The sequence below is a fragment of the Etheostoma spectabile genome, chromosome 20, assembly GCF_008692095.1.
Source record: "Etheostoma spectabile isolate EspeVRDwgs_2016 chromosome 20, UIUC_Espe_1.0, whole genome shotgun sequence".
NCBI classification, from domain to species: Eukaryota; Metazoa; Chordata; class Actinopteri; order Perciformes; family Percidae; genus Etheostoma; species Etheostoma spectabile.
In genome coordinates, this window is record NC_045752.1 from 3595607 (window position 1) to 3617322 (window position 21716).

The 21716-nt window shown below is 41.3% G+C and overlaps 2 protein-coding genes across 4 annotated transcripts in view; one reads left to right on the forward strand and one right to left on the reverse strand.

The window, feature by feature from the left end:
* pld1a (phospholipase D1a) overlaps positions 1-14574 on the reverse strand; it is a 42527-nt gene extending 27953 nt beyond the window's left edge. For 2 of the 3 annotated variants that reach the window (XR_004327048.1, XM_032501083.1), the window contains exons 1-4: positions 12694-12884; positions 1689-1904; positions 502-671; positions 54-196 (exon numbers count right to left, since the gene is read on the reverse strand). Coding sequence is in view for 2 of the 3 variants with exons in the window: in XM_032501083.1 (XP_032356974.1) it covers positions 54-196; positions 502-671; positions 1689-1872 (497 nt within the window). In the remaining variant the exon portion in view is untranslated. Of the gene's footprint in view, positions 1-53; positions 197-501; positions 672-1688; positions 1905-12693; positions 12885-14465 lie in introns of those variants that run through there. The other variant, XM_032501084.1, reaches the window with a different exon arrangement.
* A 1497-nt stretch (positions 14575-16071) lies between these two features.
* Positions 16072-20631, forward strand: ghsra (growth hormone secretagogue receptor a). Its single transcript, XM_032501191.1, has 2 exons — positions 16072-17885; positions 18065-20631. The coding sequence occupies exons 1-2, from the start codon at positions 17048-17050 to the stop codon at positions 18376-18378; spliced, it is 1152 nt and encodes a 383-aa protein (XP_032357082.1). The 5' UTR covers positions 16072-17047; the 3' UTR covers positions 18379-20631.
* The last annotated feature ends 1085 nt before the right edge of the window (positions 20632-21716 follow it).

The following is a 21716-nucleotide window of genomic DNA, read 5'->3' on the forward strand; positions in this document are numbered from 1 at the left end:
TGTGTGTGTGTGTGTGTGTGTGTGTGTGTGTGTGTGTGTGTGTAGGCACCAACCTGCGTGACGGCAGCGGTATCCTCATGAAGGTCTTGTACGTCCTCAGCTCTCTATGCAGCTCCATGAAATGTTTCTCCTTCCTCTTGACCACCCAGGTAAACTCACCGTGCTTCAGCTCAATCTTAAACACTGCCGGCAGAGACTACACACACACACACACACACACACACACACACACACACACATTAGGGGAGAGAGAGATGATCAGCTAAATATATTTCAGGACAAAACAGCAGGGTTAGAGTCATTTTAGTTGCTTTAGAAATGGTTATTTTGGAAGGAAATATCTCAATCCAAATACATAAAGAAATGCAGTGATCACTAATTATAGGGATTAGAACAACATTAAAGAGATTTAGCGGATCCTTTTGTTCAGAGCAACTCACAGTTTCCTTTCAGATTCCTATATTTACCCAGTATTGTGTCCCTAAACACTGTGTGCAGTACCTTGTTGACGCTCCGTTGGTGCGACAGGTTGAAGCGGTCTTGCGCGGTGGTGAATCTCTCCACCTCCAGTATGCGGGCAGTAATGGGCACGGTGGGAAGGTAGACCTTAGCGTTGGCCTCCTTAAAGCCCACGGTGGCATACACCGCTGAAAATGGGATACGACAGTCCCCTAGGAGGAAGAGAGAGGAGGCTGGTAAGCGTGTTGTTTTTCTTGTTTGTGCATGTAGGAGTTATTCAAGGTGCTTAGGAACGAGTAGGCTGCATCACTGAAAACTCTGCCTTTGTTCAAGATTTTTACTCCGCAGTGTCAGGTCAAACGTTCCTGTTCATGTTCCAGTAAAGCTCTAAATTATGTGAAGGAAAAATCCACCCTCATACTCTTGCACTGTTAGATACCAGATTGAAGGCTCACCAACTGGAGTATATCCTAAATTATTTTCCACGCTGACACACCATGTGAGCCCACTTTCCTTTAGCCTGGCTGTTCTACTACCGCTCAACTTTACAACATTTCCCAAGAGAACTTGAGTACAACCCCACATGGACAGTCACATACTTGTTGCTTGGGGCTTATATCGTCAAATAAACCTTGCATATGAATGATGAACCTGGTTCATAGACTGACACGTTAGTTTTATGGAAGTTTAATCTTGTGATGATTTTGCATTTTACCATCTAAATTGTTCATCACTGGACTAACGGACCTTTGTTATTGGACTCAGACTTTGACTTCTCTTTATTGATCCTTTTGGGATGACTCCCGCGAGAAAATTGAAAGTTCCAGCAGCAGTTTTAGCAAGAAAAAAGAAATAAAAAATAGACAAAAAAGACAGTATAAAGACAACAAAATAACAATGATAATAAAAAAAAACAATAAGAACATTCATCAAATAAAACAAAGAAAAGACCATAAATTATTATAAAGTGTCAGTGTTGAGTACAGTGTTAAAGTGATACAGTGACCAGAAGCTAAAATTATATCCTTAGTAGTTATACCCTTTTAGGTGTCATCTTATTCTTTGCTGGTGAAATTAAACTGCTAGAGTCAGCCAGAAAATATGCATGCAAACACACACACACACACACACACACACACACACACACACACACACACACACACACACACACACACACACACACACACACACACACACACACACACACACACACACACACACACACACACCTAAGTAGTTTCCATCGTAATCGTTCTCCTCTCCCTCCCCCATGTCCAGCTCTCTGGTATCCAGGCTCTCCACAAGTTCGGCCATCGTGATACCGTCGTGTGCGTCCGGGGTCACTGTGGTGTCAGACACCTCTGACTTCACCAGGTTGAGGCTACTGGTAGTGGGTGGAGCTTTACCCAGCATGCTCAGCAGTTAGCCCCTTGAGCAGGGCGAGCCTATAGGAGAACAAAGGGGAGATGATCATTTCTAAATTAAAAATTAAAAATGACATGAGCCAGTGAACAGATGTCTGATGTATATCTCCAATTGGTGTTCAACGGGCTTGAGACCTGGTTAGTGCACAGACCTGGCGTATGATTCATATAATTTTCATAAAACTATTCGGTGACCCCTCCACCTGTCTGCATGTTCTTATTACTGTGTCCTAATAGAAAAACCACAGTGTGGATCATTATTTCTGGAGTCATACACTATTTAGGAAAAACTTTAGGATTAGCCATTCATTTGAAAAAATTGAAAAGAAAAATTATTTTTCACATATCAAATTTTTGAGGAAAACTATTTTTCCCAAAAAATTTAAAGAATTCTTTTTGGGCATTTATAGGCATTTATTGACAGATGAAGACATGAAAGGGGACAGAGAGGGGGGAATAACATGCTTTAAAGGTCGGAGTTGGTCCCAGGCCTGCTGCATCGAGGAGTAAACCTCTATATGTGGGCGCCTGCTCTACCAACCGAGCTATTGGGCGCCCGGGGAAAACAATCATGTTGAAATGCTGTCTCGTGCATTTTGTTCTCTCCAATACCCTATCAGGTATGGGTGCAGCGCTTAAAATATTGTTTGTTTTGAGAATTATTCTTGCAGTCTGAGAAAGGTCAGTTTGATGAAGCGTAAAGAGATCAGCACATTGCTGAAAATTAGGGATTTTCTGAACAAAGTGGTGCAGCCATGCTTGAGGTTGGACAACTAAAGACTGGCGCTAACATTAAGCTGTTGCCGTGAGACAGAGACAGAGGTGGACGCGCATTCACTTTAGTTTTTTAGTAGCAAATGCAACTGAATAAAAATCTTCAGTTGTTCAGTTTTTCAGTGAATGACTCACGATGGCCACCTCAACCCAAACCCACCCTTCCACCACTCCAGTACCTGTGAAGAGTTGACACATGTCCTTTGGAAATTTTAGCTGGAAAAAACATGTGTCACCACCTCTGTCTGGGACTTCAAAGACATTCCTAAAACCATTTAACTCCAGTTAATCAGTTAATGACAAACTAACTCTCTAAACCCTTTTAGTTGTTCATTACACACACACACACACACACAGTACAGTACAGTACAGTACTAGTGGCCTAAGAGTCTTGCTGATTAGGACCTTATGAGGGGCAATATATCCTATCTAATCAAGTCCTACACCAGGATCTTCCTGTCACAGGCGTCTCTCTGTAAACCTTCAGGCACATGTCTTCCTTTAACTGCGGTTTGAAAGCATCTTGTGTGTGTAGTAGTAGTAGTTTGTGGTATTGTGTCAATGCTGTGTTTGGGAATAACTTGACTGACTCCACCCATACGAATGGGAGTGGGTTATGAAACTGTTGGTGGTGATGTAATTGATTGTGATTAATGTGTAAACATCATGCTGAGCAAGTCCTGACAATGCTGGACATCTCACACACACATGCACACACTCCATACACGCCATAGGCATAGGCAAATATTATAAGCAAATGTCATATGGTACCTTATAGGCAGATACGTGCAGAATATATTCATGTTAACACGCTGATGTTTATTTTTGTATAATAAAACACATTGTAAGAGGCTAAACACCTGTTGAACCTTTTAGGACATTGGCACCTCTCATGTGCTTGCTACACTACTGCTCCAACTTCATTTTAAACGCCGTCATCTGTAAAAACTGCATTACTGAGACAGGATACAGGCAGGGCGTGGAGATTAACATTGCTACAGCAACAAATCTGCCCTCTTTCAAGTGCAGGATACTGTTAAAATAATAATAATAACAATAATAAAAAAGACCCTTTGTCAGTATGCTTAGTCAGCCAAGACTTTACACATGTGGCCCATTAACAAACCTTTCTTTGTAAGAGAATACGATTCAGGAAGAGAGGGGAAAGAAAGGACAGCAGAGAAAGTTAGCAGTTGACTCAGCAGAAATATTCTGAAAAGAGATTTCATTAAATGGACAGGTTTGGTAATTTTTGGTTATTTTATGCACTCCCTTTCTGCTGTACGTCACTGTGGATCATTTTCTCCACTCTATAATATTATTACTATTATTAGTCCTTAATTGTTTTGACAAAGCTGTCTATAGGGATGAGAAAGCAGGGAGCAGTTGCTCCTTGTTAGCTCATCCCAGCTCACAAAGCAGTCACTGATAAAATAAGAAAACATTTTTGAACTGAACATAAATGAGTTTACAGGAAATGTGGTGTAACGTTTTAGGGATAGCAGTTACACAACTGTGAGAAAGAACGATCAAAGGTATTACAAGGTGTAAGGTAAAGAGGGAGGAGCAGCACCAAAGGATGATGGTTTTGGTGATTCAGTTTAGATTTCTGGACTGTTTTCACTTGAGCAAGTCGGGACAAGAACAACACACACACACACACACACACACACACACACACGCACACACACACACACACACACACACACACACACACAAGATTCATTTCCCAACATAAGCTGCAAATAACACCTTAATTCAACACTGCCCTTATTTCCCCAAATTTAACATTTATCTGAAGCTATATAACCCAGACTAAGAATACACCCGGCTCAAGTAAAAAACAGGTACATTTAACTTCCTAACTTTCATGTTTGGAGCTAAAAATGCTCGTGACAAGTAAACCAACAGCTCCACTGAACAAGAGCCAACATGCTCACACAGTCAGAAGAGTCCCCAGCAGCAGCCACCTGTTGCCTGCAGTGACTGCATGTCTGGGTTTCCTGTTTTCCCAGTGAAACCATTCAGTCACTTCATTCATCAAATCCTCTTCTCATTCAGTTTTTTTTTTTTCCTGAATAAAGATGCTAATGTAAGAGATTTAAGTAACAATTCCGATTATTTCACAAGACTTTGCCATAAATTTATGGCATTGATTGCTGGAAAATCTTAATTTAAGTTGCTTTCAGCCATCTTCATCTCTACCGTTTCAGAAGTGAAAGAACCTGGGAGAAGAAAAAAAAACGCTCTTTAAGACTATTTACAAAAGCAGTTTTCACATTCCTAAGCAGAGTATGCCGAGTCAGCATTGTCACGTTTTGTACAGAAGGACAACAGTGTGGCAAATGATAGCCTATTGCACACAGCTAAGAACGGTGTGATCTAAAACAGCCCATTTACAAAGTATATATATAGTTTAGACCCCATGAAACCAAAAGACAATTCAATCCAGACTCTTACAGAATTTCAACGCAACCTGACCTGGACCACTGGTGAGTGACACATTGCTATAACCTCACCTCACCTCACCTCACCTGTCAGTTTTTAGGCCAGCAGCCATATTAAACACGCTTGTTAACAGACGAAGGAGCCCAGGTTGAAAATGTAGAATGGCATCTTTAAAACTAGCAATGCACTTAAGGAGTAAAGAGTAGAGGGAGACAAGTGTGCATAATTATCAATGAGACAGCTGGCCATTGTGAAGAGCGTTAGAACGCCACTACAACACAAAACATGCGAAAGAACCACAACAAAGGAATCATTTGAAAAACGTCATATAAAGCTCCAAGCAGAATACTTGTACAAAATAAATTGGACAACAAGAGCCTGGAGTTGCCAGTGGGTTAGCATTTCTAAAAATTAATACAGGGGAAACAGTCAAGCGAGGCACCACTTGCATCAATAAGTCTGCCTGACCATCACACCTATATATATAGTGTTATTTTAGACATTAATTATGACTTATGTGGCTTAATCCAACCATCCTTAAAATGTTGCAGTGTGGAAATTTTGCACGTGGATCTCATCAACTTGTATGTTAATACCTCTTGTACAAATTTTAAATTTTGTCCACTGATCTTTCATGACGGGCCAACAACTAAATGAATATAGAAATGATAATACCTGAGTGTAATGCGGTCAAGATCTATTATTCCAGTAATACTTTTGTGTATTGCATTTATTTTTTAAGAAAAAGAAGTCAAGATCATGCAGTTGTGTAGTCTATGTATTCATATTGACACCATATGAAAATTGATTCCTAGAACAAATGAAGCAACGTATAGAAAAATGTTTTGAACAAAAAGCCTATGTTTTGTTTAATTAATTATAAAATAACTATAACGTTGGCCTCGGTAGACAAACAGGATGTAACAAGGCAGATTGGTTGTTTTTTTTGGGTGGAGTGCATGCAATCTTAGATTCTAGAAGAAGTATTAAGGACAGTGCAGTTTTCTCCCCCCTCTAAGAATATCCACAGGCTTGACCCAGCCAGAGGTTAACTGCAAAGGGACCTGGTATGCTGCATGTGGTTTGAATGTCTGCATAGACTCAGATGTCAAACATGTGCATGCACATACATGTACATTACAAGAGGTGTGTGCAGTATGCAACCTGATGGGAGAGCCGAGAGATGGCAACAATGCAACGAAAGTTGGAGCTTGCAGAAGTTATCTCTCTACTCCATAATGGAACACTTCCTGCTTCCTGGCCTGTTGTTATGGCGATAGTTTGAACAGCCAGCAAGCTGCTCGTATATAATATCTCAACAGAAGCAGCTAAGAGCGTCCGCCTCTCCATTCATGTGCTAGCATCCCCCTTAAATGTCAATTAGTTGGAATCGAACGCATGCTTGAAGAAACGAAAAGCCTGTTGAGTGGGAGACAAACTGTGGAGGTTCAGCAGAGTGTGAGAGAGAAAAAGAGGCATCACAAAAGCAAAGAAACTACTCAATTTTCAATATGTAAGCATAGTGTCTCACTCTGCATTACCAAGCCTTTAAAACAGCGTGCTTGGTGCGGCCTCTAGCTCACCAAGTAAGAGCGTTCGCCCTGCCTGAGTCCTGCAGTGGCCCGGGTTCAAATCCAACCTCCAGCTGTTTGCTGTGTCATCTCCCCCCAATCTTTCTCCCCCCCCCCCTTTCATGTCTATCCACTATAATAAAGGGAAAACACCCCCAAAAAAGTAATCTTTAAAATCTTATGCTTGGGCACCTGGGTAGCTTACCTGGTAGAGCAGGCACCCATATTATAGAGGTTTACTCTTCAATGCCCAAAAGCATTCCTTTAAAAAAAAAAACACACACACATATTGCTTCTCTTTTCATGCAGGGTCCAACCTTCATAAATTCCAAATCCTTTAGAAAGTATGTAATATGTGATATAGAGTTGGAGTAAAGCCTTTGGGACAGATGAATGTCCTGCTGTTGAACTAAGCAAATTTGGTACCACTTTCTAATAAGGTGTATAAGATTAAATTAACAGATTTATTATTACGATCGATTAATCATTTATTAATGTTTTTAGATCAATTTTAAGCCAATAATGGGAACTTTGTTTTGGGGTGCCAGGTTTTGAAAAATCTCTGTCTGTCTTGAGTTCACCCAATGTCAGCAGCCGATTAGCTTAGCTTAGCAAAAAGGCAGACAAAAGCTTTTGAAATACCGCCCAACAGTAAAAGAAATCCACCTTCCAGCACCTATTAAGCTCACTAATTAACATGACATACCTTCTGAAGTGTAAACGTGAGAATTTGCTGTCAGCAGAAATGTCACGTGAACAACAGGACTACTTTCTGGCCCTGAGCCGTTCCCAGGCAACCAGCTGAGACTTCAGGAAGTGACTGCTCCCAGCCAAAAAGTAGTCCAGTAGTTCTCTGTAAAGTTGTTTGTACACTGTGGTCATGTACGGATTAAACAAACCAGACAGGTCCAGGCCAGCTTTCTCCTCAGGTGTCCAGTCTTTGTGCTAAGCTAAGCTAATTGGCTGCTGGCGGTCGCTTCATGTTATCTTCATATATATCACTAATATAGCATTATAATCATGGATGACTTGCTAACTTTTGCTTTTGGCCTAGTGAAAAAAACTGTGACCCTTATTAGCAATTGTTAAAATAGTTGCCTCTCAAGTTGTAACATTAACGTAATATTTATAAAGCTATTGATTAATCAACATTATCAAATTAATAACTTAGTACAACTTATAAATTGTGACTGGGATGGTAAGACAAGTGAATAATTACTGTAAGTTACACCAGGTTAATCCACAATCAATATTGCATTCAACATAGTTGGATTCATTCATCTCTCACACCCATTCATGTTCCTCTGCGATAGCTGGAGGAAGAAGCAGGCCAAGGCCAATTTGTTTGTGTTCAGTGTGTGCCCCATGTGGGCTGCCACGTTGCATTTACAGTCCAGAACTTTGTTCCATCTGCCCTCCTAATATTTATCAATGAAATCTTAACCTGAGGTTTTGAAATGAAAGAAGAAAAGACATGTTCTATTTTATTTTATTGTGCAGCAGAGTCTTGCTAGTAGCTCTGTTCCTGAAGCAGTGCAGGGAGCCGTGAGGGACACATGGGAACCAGGACGAGGTCACCCTGCCTGTTTCTACTGGCAGACCAAAATCTGCATCCCCTATCAGTTGCTAAGCTGTTGTTATCCAAAATTAAGTTTAGCCAGGAAGTTGTGTGTCATGTAACCAAAAGTCTGATTCACTGCCAAACTTATGGGAAGGCACTCCCATTGGGCCACATGCAAAATGATCATACATACTGTTGTCTTGTCTTTTTTGAAGTTTTTTGCTTTATTGTACTGTTATACAAAAGCAGGCAGCGTGATAGTGATGTGTCAGTAGTCTGATCTACTCTGAACGGTGGGAATTTGCCATGCCGTGGCTACTGCTGGGAGTTGAGTTGCACTCACTGCATGAGACTGAAACCAAATCCTAAATGCTTTGAACAGGAAAACAGCGATATTGTCCTCACGCAGAGCTGGGTGGGGAATGTTAACATGTCAAATATGAGAAGAAAATGATTTTCCTCTGCTGCTTTAGGGCATCCTGGTGGTTGAGGGGTCTGAGGTGGACAGCACATGAGCCTACCGATTACTTTCTCATTTGAGGGGAATTCGCACTTTCAAGGTATATATATATATATATATATATATATATATATATATATATATACATACACACACATACATATATATACATACACATATACAGTATACACACACATATACAGTATACACACACATATACATATACATATATATATATATATATATATATATACACACACACACACACACATACATACATACATACATACACACACATATACAGTATTCATATATACACATACACACACACTTACAGTATATATACACATACAGTATATATATATCTATTGTATAAGCGCCAATAAAGTTGTTTTGCCAAAAAACATTTCACACAAGCATTTAATTATCACTCAGGGAGCAATGATTCTGAGCCAAATGAAATAAAAAAATAATTAAATGTGTCATTGCATATTTTTGTTAGATATTTTTAAAGAGTAAAAGCTATGTAAAGGCACAGCATTGCCACACAATGCATGTATTTATACATGTGAATTTGGATATCAGAATAGAATATATCTGTTTATACATACATACACACACACACACACACACACACACATACATATATATATATATATATATATATATACATATATATATATATATATATATATATATAGTGTAAATGATTTGGACTACATCAAACAGTTCTAAATACATGTTATACTTTAAGAAAAGGGGCTGGTCTTTCTGGGAAACATGACAGGTTAGGAAAAGGTTAGAACACCCAAAATAGGTTAGGCCATTAATCAGAGTTGTGGAACGCACTTAACACCACTGTAACCGTTAAAGTATTCATTTTTCATTTTCATAGGTGTGACACAATTAATCAGAAAGAATGACCCCCACCGTCACCGCTTATTTTAAGTTATACTGTCATAACTGCTCTTCATCACCTCTGAGCCAGACGTCTTTATCAGTGATCCCCATTACTAAACTATCACATGTGTGTATTGATAACATTTGTCATAGCTACTTCTTTCATCCAAAAAGTGTCATGAACGGACCTCTGCGTGCCTGCCTATTTTAAGTGCAAGCTGATCCTCCTACTTTTGTCCTTCTACATTAGCTCAAGTTAGTGAAGAGAACACTGGAGGCGGTGCTGAGCATCTACAAGTATGTCATTATCAGCAGAGGTGCTGTCACAAATTACCCATCGAGTGTTCGGAAAAATAGACAAGTTGTGAGATGGATCATCTATTCCTGGAAGTGTGATAACAAGCTTGACATTTACAATGTACTTTGGCAAACAGTGAATGATTTAAATCGTTGCAAAGATATCATACATTCATGTAAACACCATATTTGGGTATTAGACTACCGTTCACACACATACATACTGATATATACCTATACAATAAAGATAAACATTAATCTAGCTTGGCGTTCACTGATGGTGTGGTGCCAAGCTCCTCATAGCGCAGATGGTACACAGAGAGAGAGAGAGAGAGAGAGAGAGAGAGAGAGAGAGAGAGAGAGAGAGAGAGAGAGAGAGAGAAGCTACCAAAGAGGTCTGTGAAACCTCTCTTTCTCTGCCCACACTAAAGCTGCCTATTATCTAATCCTTCACACCATGGATAGGGGGATAGGGCTGCTCAGAGAGGCAGAGAAAGCAAGAATACAGTAGATGCCAGAAAAAGAGAGGGCGCAATCGTCATCATCACCAGTGTGGCGCTCTACTGCCGGTAACACAAGGCATCATTGTACTGAAGGAGTGATGGAACCTCTCTCTCTTGCTCTCTCTCTCTCTCTCTCTCCCGCCCAACCAGAGCAGCCAAGTCATAGCCTTGAAATTACCAAATTATAACTTGTGCGCGGGCCACCAAAGTGACTGTGACGCACCATGATTACAGTGGCAGGACAGGACGTATGGAGGCAGTTTGGGCACTTGACTGATAGTGTTGGTTCAACCTAATTACCATCTCCCCCAGTATCTTGCCATGCCGACAACTTTGGTTTTATTTCCCCAGGTGTCGCCATCCCGATACAATAAAGATGAATGGAGTATCCTTTGTGATGTCAAAATTATAAATACATTCTAACATTTAAACAGCAACATATCTTTCCAGAAACAATGTACTGGTTAATCCACAGACCAAGCTGCAAAGAGCTTTCACTGGAATTATTTTTTAACAAAATATAGTCCCTATTATAAAACTGATGACAGTGCGTTCTGTGGATTATCCAGAAGAAAAGATTTTTTTTTTCATAATGTGAGCAACACAAATTAAATTCCATTTCCCACCATTGGCCAAATACCAGTAATGATAAGGGGTAAAATATAATTTTTGGAATGGGGTGATCTAACCCTTTACAGTTTGCTTGAAATTACTTTCTAATGGACCTGATTACCTGAGAATTCATAACACATGACATGACTCAGACGCATATAATAGTAAGCTGCTTGGATTCAAAAATAGAGACAGTTTAGAAATAGAAACACAGCCCAGGCGTTGCAAGATGATGCTCTGAGCTCCAGAATGAGAATAAATAACTTTTATTTCTGCATCTCATGGACCTCTTCTACATTCGGTCTTCAGCACTAAAGCATTGCTGTCAGCATAACTTCCATGCACTGAGAACGTATATTAAACCACATACCCATCCAGTATTAGCTGTGAACAGCCTTATGATGATGCACACTGACAATGGAAGAAGCTGCAGACACTGTATCTGTTGTACAATCCTAAACAAAATGTCGAAATCATGCACAAGTTATCCTTTTTAAAGACAGATGAAATTCAAAACAGCATTTGTGGGTTTTTCACAGAGGCATATGAGACTGTAGTTCACATCTGGAATAAATTTACACAAAATCTGCCTGCCAAGCTAAAAATATTACAAATCCTTCTAATCATTCCTGAGAAGAATAAGAACATTACCATAAGTTTAAACTCTTGTAACGTAAGAACAGTAGGTGTTTGTGGACTAAATTCCTCCCGCTGTCCAGATTAATGATTGATATGTATCACAAACTGAGCAACATAGCATCACATGGAACTGGTCGAAAATTACACATGAACACACTTAAAAGCCTGAGGCAGAAATAACAGTGACAACGTTAACTGCGTGTGCGTGTGCTGACCCCACGACAACAAAGTAAAGTATCGAGGTCACGCTTCAGCCTTTACAAAGACAACAGAAGAAGTGAGAAGAGACAGCAGAGTGTGAGTGTATGGGGGCCGTGAAAAAGGGGAAACAGGCCAGAATACACATGCATGCGCACATACATACACACACACACACACACACACACACACAAAATGGTTTTGTCTTGGCAGCATCAATCCAGCATGGACTTGAATTTCTAATATACATTGCATTAAGTCAAAAGTAATAACAGTTAGTTTACATATCCATACTCTTTTTTTACACATTTAAAAATCTGGTTTATTCACATGAAAATATGACACACACACACACACACACACACACACACACACACACACACACACACACACACACACATACACACATACACACACACACACCTGTGCAGCTTATACACCAGGTAACACGCTACTTGTTGCAGTATTTCATTAATAAAAAGGAAACACTCTAACCTGAAGGACACCCCTCCACAACCCCCTAGCTAAGGATCAAACGTTCATCTTTCTAGCATGACATGCACACAAAGATTAAGAGACAGCTACACCTTGTCATGATATGATAAAACATATGATACATATGTACTATGCAGAAAGACACTGCACTCAGCGCCCCCCCCATGCAAACATACAGGAGCAGTAAGTATAATTATATTGGCAAACACAAACATACTGTACATTTTTCTACATGATCCCCCTGACAAGCCAAAGCCAAAGAGTGTCACAGAGACACATATCTCCCCCAGCCCATGGACGCAAATAGAACAGAGCAGAGAAAAACAGACAATGAGAGGGAGACATTACCAACCTGCTCATTTTGTGGGCGTGCAGCCCACATGTTGCTTAGTCAGATCAATTCACTTGGCTTCCCTGAATTGACGGCAGTATCAGAGACACACACTCTCCAGCTGAGCAGATAAAGATCTATACAGCCGCTGCAGACAGCTAGTCCCGTGCGCCTTCTGCTCTGAAACTCACTGAGTGTAGCTGACAACAAACTAACAGTGAACTCTCTCTCCAACTCCTAAGGAAGGGAGGGGTCTGTGAAACTCTACACCAATCAAAGAAACGGGTTCCTCCCAAAGGCTTTTCTCATTGGATAAAAAAGTTGCAGACTTTTGGTGAGGTAGGAGGAGTCCTCTGTGGAGAAATTACTGGCACTGGCCCTGCCTATTATCTCATCGTTTCCCACTGTTACTTTCCCTCTCTGTTTTTATATATTTATTTTGTGAATACGTGCCTGTTTATCCACGCCTGTGTGCATTTATGATCATGTCTATCTGCCTGTGCCTTTGCATGCATGTGTGTTGAGTCTTTTTTTTATCACGGATCTGCATGACTGACAAAACAATGAAACGCTTGAAAAATGGATTGTGCTTGTAAGATTAAAAAACAATAACAGAATAACTATGTGTATTACATGTATATATATATATTGTGTGTGTAATATTAATATATACTTTATTAATCCCACAAGGGGAAATTACAATGTTTTCACTCTGTTGTTATTATACACACATGCTCAGTACCTGTACATGCCCTAAATGGAGAGGTGTCAGAGTGAGGGGGCTGCCCATGGAAAGGTGTCACAAGCAGTTGGGGGTTTGGTGCCTTGCTCAAGAGCACTTTGGCAGTGCCCAGGAGGTGAACTGGCATCTCTCCAGTTACCAGCCCACCATCGTACTTTGGTCCGTATGGGGACTTGAACCAGCGACCCTTCCCTTCCTTTCCCTTCCCAACCCAACTCAACCCAACTCCCTACTGACTGAGCTACTGTATGTGAGTGTGTGTGTGTGTGTGTGTGTGTGTGTGTGTCAGTGCTGATAGAGCCCTCAGCTAATGAAATGTCTTGTTGCATGGTGTCTAGTTATTTACAATCTTGCACAATGTACTCACACCTGTAGGAGAACTTTCTTGCGTTTGTGAAAAATAAAATGAGACCTCTTCTTCCATCTTGTGGATGAAGGGGTGTAGTGCCCCTCACAGACCAAACACACTCCTACACATGGCTGCCAAATGCGCGTGTTTATACTAATGACAGGGACTTTACACTGTAGGCCTATTCTACCTCTACACCCTGGAGGCATAGTTCAGACAAAATGACACCCGAAACACTCCCAATACTTCACCAACTTCACCGTGGTACTCCAGAACAACATGCACATGAACCGTAGAGAAATAGGACTGAAACAGTAAATGTATTGCATTGCAGGAAACTAAGGGAGTCTTTTTTAAATAACACGCAGTTCCCAGCCACAAAAAAACCACAACAGAAGAATCTCTCCTGACTAAAACACAGCCTAGACATTACTGAGAAAATACCCAATTTGGCTGTTATTACCTCCTGTTGTCCCAGAAACAGTCCAATTTTCCCACTTTGTCCATGTAAATAGTTGTGATTTCAGCTTGTTATTTGGCTATTATCATCATTACCACAGCTTTTTATGAGCGTAGGTCCACTGAAATGTAGTTAGAGGTTCATAGGTTTTTCCTGAACATCCCGAAAAGGGAAATACACACTCGCATAGGCAAACACACACAGTCTGGAGACACAATATGTGACCCCAGCCAGATACATACCAGATGTGACGAAATGGTCTCACCGAGGCTGTGGAAGACACAACCGTCCAGACAAGTGTCCTGCTTGTGTTCGTTCCACTCCTAGTCTCTCTCTCTCTCTCTCTCTCTCGTTCAGTGGTCATAAACATTATGATATCTGCTGGTAAACACAGCGCAAAGGGCAGAGAGATAACAATATTTGAAGCAGAGTGACCACAACAGTGCAGGAGAATTAGAAAACTAGTGCAACTCTTATTTTGGCGAAATTCACACCTACTGAAATTGAAATTTGCAACAAGCAAATTTTCAAATTACTGTAAGCCATGAAACTAAGCTAGCAAAATAAGCTACGTTTGTCAATCTTAGTGTTATTCTAATCAATAATATTCTCTCAAAGTTGACTTTGTGGCAATAGCACAATTTCAAACAATGCCAATTCTTCCCAACAAAGCCAAAAAAACGCAGTAATGTTAACTACGGGTTCAGTCAAAAGTGAGTTATGATTAGAATCTGACTTCCCATCTTATTACACCATATAATCATCATGCCATATAAATTAATTAACAATGATTAAATTAAATTAATACATTTTGGGTGGGAGAAAAAATAAAATAAAAGCTGAAGTGACTGCACTAAAACTCATTTACCCACTTTCTCCTGTTAAGTGTAATTGATAAATACACAGTCTGGGGGAGAGCCTTCAAACTTTGAACCCATTTTTATCAACATCACAGTTTCTGTAATTGTTGTCCGTTGCCTTTGGCAGAATAGCCAATCATCTTGCCAGTTATAAGTGGGTGAAATATTCTAGTTGTACCTTATTACACAGTATGCATCTGTTTTAATTGGGCTGAAACATGAATATTCACTGTAAATAGCACAGTATATGTGTCTAAACCTGTATTACAGTGAATGCCCTTTGCAAATGAAACTCCACAGTAGGTGAGATATGACACATGTTCCTAATTTGAAAACACAGGTATACATGGTGTACACTCACAAGAGGCACATCATGGCCCCTGTTCTCATTCTGCAGAGTGAAAATTGGAGCCTTGAATTAAATCTGGGCATCAGACTGACTATAATTCAATTTAAGTCTTTGTGGCTGTGGAATTACCTGATTTTATCTGTACAGAGTGCACTGGGCAAAAACTGTACTTTCTAAACCTTGACAAAAATCAATTTCTCTTTCAAAAAAAAAAAAGGGGTTTTAATGTGCAGATAATTTTAAGAAACAAAAGCCGGATCTTATCATTTTATGCTTATGACTACTTAGAACCCTATGGGGAAATTCTCCTTTTATACTCAGCTCCTTGCAGAATCAGCTGCAAAGCCACAATTCTGGAGCAGGTGGATACTTCTGGAGTCAAGGACGGACATTTGAGAGCGTTTCTGAAATATCATTATTCTTTCCATTTGCTCTCTGCAAGACTGATTGTCTGAAACTGGTGCGCATTACTGTTACCCCCCAGGCATCACTCCCCTAAAGTACCTGTAGGTGGCGTTGCAGCACTGGACTCACTGTAGACCCATACACCACCCTCCCTCGTGCAGCACCACTTTACCTGTATATGATGTTTGGCTCACTGGGAGTCAGGATCCACACACTGGATATGCACCTTAACTAGAAGGGCAGACATGGAAAGCCAGAGTAAATCTCTTTATCTTCTTCAACTACGTTATTCTACTTAAGTCCTTTGATGTCCTATCTGTATGATTATGTTGGCAATGCGTCGCTCCTTTCTGGTTCTTGTGACTTTTATAAAACTGTCTCGGTTCCGTCACACAGCATTTGTTTTCACTGTGGTTGTTGTTTATCCGTCTGGCCGGGTTTGATGCCGTTTTCAGAACAGATGTTGCTGCCGCATCATTACAACCCTGCCTCTGACTCACCATCACATGCTGCCCGGTGGAACTCTACCGTCTGACACTGCTTTGTTTTTGTCTGACGCGCAAAATAGGGGCGCGCTGCTGGTGATGGGAACTCTTTGGGACTCTTTGGCGCATGACGGATTCTCATGTTTCATTTTTCCTAAAGCACACAACTGCAGGTGGATCTCACTGACAGAAAGGACGCGGAAGACAACTTGTCTTTAAGTTACATTTTTTTTTTAATATATATATTTTAGATAGCTCATAGATGTTTGTGCAGTGTTTTTCTGCTTCATCTGTTTGGATTAGATCAGTCACCAGCAGTCACTTCAGTGGGTGATGTGTATAGTTTACAACTACCCAGCATATTATTTTGTAACACGCCTTTTGAACAAGTACTTTTAGCGCAAAACATTGTTGGACAACTTTTTATTGGAGATGAGGTTAATAATTCAGATCAAGCTGAAATAGTTTAATGTTTGTGCCAGGCTGGTGAGGACTCTCTGTTCCCTGGGGGATCTCAGAAGCAGAATTGTGACTTGTTTCAGCTTCACTGTAAACAGGGTTTACACAAGATTGGTGTGCGCAAGGACCTTTATTTTACGCACGGCAGCCAACCATTTGCCATGGGAGAAAGGTGCAGCGCCAAAGGGTGTGAGGAGTCCCAGACCCGGGGAGTCTTAAGCGGTCAGGGCCAGGCACGGCCCCGTCAATAACCGCGCGGCGAAAGCATGCCCTCTTGGCCTAATCTCTCGGAGGGCCTCTCCCATAACTGCAGCTGGGAGGAGACCAACAACACCGCAAGGAACGCTGAATTTGGCCTGCCTCCACTCAATTACTACTCAATCCCTATCCTCACAGCCATCACCATCGCCTGCACGCTGCTGTTTCTGGTCGGGGTGACCGGGAATGTCATGACCATTTTGGTGGTCAGTAAGTACCGGGACATGCGCACCACCACCAACCTGTACCTGTGCAGCATGGCCGTATCCGACCTGCTCATCTTCCTCTGTATGCCCCTGGACCTCTACCGTATGTGGAGGTACAGGCCCTGGCGCTTTGGGGCCGCGCTCTGCAAGCTCTTTCAGTTCGTGTCGGAGTCGTGCACCTACTCCACCATCCTGAGCATCACAGCGCTGTCAGTGGAGCGCTACCTGGCCATCTGTTTCCCGCTGCGTGCCAAGGCCCTGGTTACCAAAAGACGTGTGCGTGCCCTCATTCTTCTACTCTGGACAGTGTCTCTATTGAGTGCCGGGCCTGTGTTTGTCATGGTGGGAGTGGAGCGTGACAACATGGGGCCACATTTCAATTTGGGGATGAATGACACCGACTTCTCCCTGGAGGCCGGGGACACCCGGGAGTGTAAGATGACGCACTACGCAGTGGAGTCAGGCCTGATCGGGGCCATGGTGTGGCTGAGCTCTGTTTTCTTCTTCATGCCGGTCTTCTGCCTCACAGTGCTCTACAGCCTCATAGGCCGGCGGCTGTGGCAGAGACACAGAGAGACAAACATCAGCTCCCGCGTGGCTCACCGGGACAAAAGCAACAGACAGACCATCAAGATGCTTGGTAAGTTTGGAAACGCACACGCATAACTTGGTATACAAAATAAAAGAAGGAAGTTTACAACTAGAAATAAGCTTGTTATATTAATATATGCTCTCCTCATCCTTAATCCATATTCTTTCTCCATCCACTTACTTCTCCACCCAACCTCTCTTTTTACTCTTCCTCCTCCCCTCCTACAGTGGTGGTGGTGCTGGCCTTCGTCCTGTGCTGGTTGCCTTTTCATGTGGGTCGCTACCTGCAGTTCCGCTTTCTGGACGCTCCGTCCCCGCTGCTGTCTCTGTTGTACGAGTACTGGAGTTTGGTGTCCGTGGTTCTCTTCTACCTGAGTGCCGCCGTTAACCCCATCCTGTATAACACCATGTCCTGGAAATACCGGGGCGCAGCGGCGCGCCTCTTTGGCCTGGCCGACAGCCAGCCGTCCCGGGGCCGCACAGCCAGCACCATGAAGGGAGACGGCTCCAACGGCTGGACGGAATCCACAGTCAGCTTCTAAACACACGACTGATAAAAAAATAAAAAGTCAGTCATACGTTGATAACACTGACCTGAAAGCCATTATTTATGTCAGACCGAAGAAACACTGTTCTGTGAGTTTTATTTGACTGGGACTAAAAAAAAGAAAAGCGCCAGCCACAAAAAGCTGCAAGCCTCTTCGTCAACATGCATCAATAGAACTTCGATTTTTTTTCCACAGTTCACAGTTTATTTTCTTGTTGGATTATTTCAGCAAGTGCCATCCAGTAACTATTCACACAGCACACTCAGCAGCATTTCAAAGGCACGACTGGTGGAGGGCAAAAAAAACACCAGCCTGAACTAAGTCTGAACTGTATTAATTCAAATGTGAACAACATAGGGGCGCGCATGCACCTAGAAACGCACACATACATGTAAAAAAAGCCTATAATAGACATCTACAATTGCCTTATATTGTATTCATACTCTGGATGACAAAGGAAGCACTGTAGAACTTGTGGCACTGCTCTGTACTCCTTCAGAGAGGGGCAGAAGTGCAGTGTGTGTGTGTGTGTGTGTGTGTGTGTGTGTGTGTGTGTGTGTGTGTGTGTGTGTGTGTGTGTGTGTGTGTGTGTGTTTGTGTGTGTGCGTGCATGGGTGTGTGTATGTGTGAGAGAGTGTGTGTTTGCATGTGTGTACTGTGTCTCAAGTGTCACGCTTTCAGATGTGATTGGATTTCTGTGTTGTGTAAGAGAGAGGGGATATGTGAAAGTACTATGTTAGTGTTATTCACTTTTGACATGCTGAATGCCCTGTATCTTGGAAATTTATATCCATGCTGTGTTGATGCTGCCAAGACAGGCCAATGGGGGCTGGGTAGTGTCCTTGAAATGGAGAGAGTAAATATTCCCATGTAGCCATTTACTGCACAGCAGTGGGTTTTAACATCAAGGTTGGAGTTCGGTACATGGGAGCCACAAAACAAATTGAATGCAATAATTTCCAAGATATGTATCATAATGTCTCTAGATCTTGTAATTATACTTCATTCTGGTTGAATATTCAACATTACTGAAGCTGCAGGCTCTTGCTACTAAAAAAAAATAATTGAAAAATATGTACATGAGAAGGGCTTGAGAAGGTATCACTAAATGTTTTGTGGCCTCTTATACAGTACAGTGCATTTAAAGAAGTGTTGTGCATTAGACAAAGAAAGCTGATTGGTGTTACTATAAAAATCAACATGTTCAGTGGCCATAAACGCCTCAGCTTTCTGCGTCTTGTGAACTCTGCACCTTTGAAACATTTTGGATCTCAGCCGTCTCAAGTGTGCTGATGTCAGTTACCGTCACCCAATGTACAGCACCCTGCCTTTTCTGATGATCACAGCTGCGTGGGCAATGCGCTAATCTGTGCATCCCATCCTGCAACACATGTAGCAGATTTGTCATTCTGTCAGTTGTCTGATTTATGCTACTGTACTTAAAGAAATCATCAATTTAGGAAAAGGATGAAAGCCGTTTTTTCACCATTCACACATTCAAAAAAAGTACAAACACAGTCAACCTGGAGTGTTAGCTTGTCATCTTGGGCGTGAGTTATTCCCCACTGTCCCCACCCAAAGACAGTTCTGTGTGTACAGGCAAAAGGTGACTTCTTCAATGTTAAAATCAAATGCGCACAATGTAAGTTATATCACGTTTGTCTTACTTGTCTTGTTTATTGATTCGCCAAATGTTTGACTTTTTATTTAATTAACAGTTTTACTTACTTTTCTTTTTAAATGCTTCAAATGATGGATTGCATGGTTGCCCAGTGGAAACAATTCCCATGGGTTCCTTTACAGTGCATGATGGTGTGTGTACTGAGACATTCTTATGTGCCAAAGGTGCCAACCTACACAACACTATTCTACAAGAAAGTTTTTTTTTTTTTTTTAAATAGCCTTAACTTTAAATGTGTTTAAGATGCAACGGATGGAGATAAAAAAAAAATGAAAGTGACTTAATTTTGTAAAGTGTGTCATGTACCCTTTTGGACAAACGTCTATAAGTGATGATGTTGTGCTTGCTCTAACTCGTAAATAGATGCTTTGTAATGCTATACACTCACTGCTGGACACTCAGATGCTGTCAGCAGTCCAAATCACCGCAGCAGCCTCCACGTATCTGCACTGGATTTAAAAACATGGCCACCTGGCTCTGGAGAGAATCCCCATTAATAAATGTTTTGACTGTACAAACTGATATAATGGCATACTATTTATTAATCCCCATGATGTATTCTAATTCAAACAAGCAAAAGTGGTTCATATTTTACTCTTTTTTTTTTTAAAGATGTCTGTGAATACCTCCTGCTGAGTAATGTGTCTGTCGTTGATAAAGTCTTATAAAAGTAAAAAAAAAAAAAAAAACACTATTTGTTTTTTTTATGGGAACTGGCACACTGTCCAGTACAATGGGCAATCAATGTATGAGATGCAAATCGCAAAGCAAGAGGAATGTGAAACTAACAAGCCACTTTACATCAACCTTTCACCCACATTACACTTATAAACACAATGGCAGTAAAGACCATACTGCTCAGAGTGGACTGGACCCGTGCCTGGAATCTCTGGGTTGTTTGCATTTTTTTTGTCAACCAATCACAATCGTCTTGGGTGGCACTAAGCTCCCCAATTGTCTTGTGAAGGTACTTGTTTTGGTGGAATATTTACACCCTGAAAAAAAAAAAAAAAAAGCCACATACACTATTAAATGAAGTTAGGTGTTCACACAATACAGTAATGTGAGCTATTTAAATTAGCTGGATACATGGTTAAACCTCATTTGTTCTTACGAGTATTGTTGTCACAGGCCGCAAATATATTAAAACACACAGCATAAACAAAGACAATGGGATGTGGGAGATGAGGGTGTGTGAATGGAATGAACAATACATGCATGTTGTCAGCATTTTTATTTTTTTATTTAACCTTTATTAATCCAGATGGATTGAAAACAAATTCTCATTTGCAACGACGACCTGTCACATTCTTACAGTTACACATTCACACCTGGATGCTGCCCGGTAACACCACAGTCTTCCGGCCACTGGAGAGTCAGGGGTTAAGGGCCTTGCTCAAGGGCACCTCAGTGGTGGTAATGAGGAAGATACACTTTCCTCAACCAGATTTTTTGAACCTGAAGCCTCCCGGTCACTAGCTCTTCCTTTACCTTTAGGCCACCACTGCCCACTGCAAAAAAAGACATAAGGACTCCAAGGAATAAGCTCCAGCAGAGCTAGGTTGGTAACAAGGATTTCTGGGACAAGGATGCACACAGATGGAAAGAAAGAGGAGAGAGAAGCTCAGTGTGTCAAAGGATGGAAGTCCCC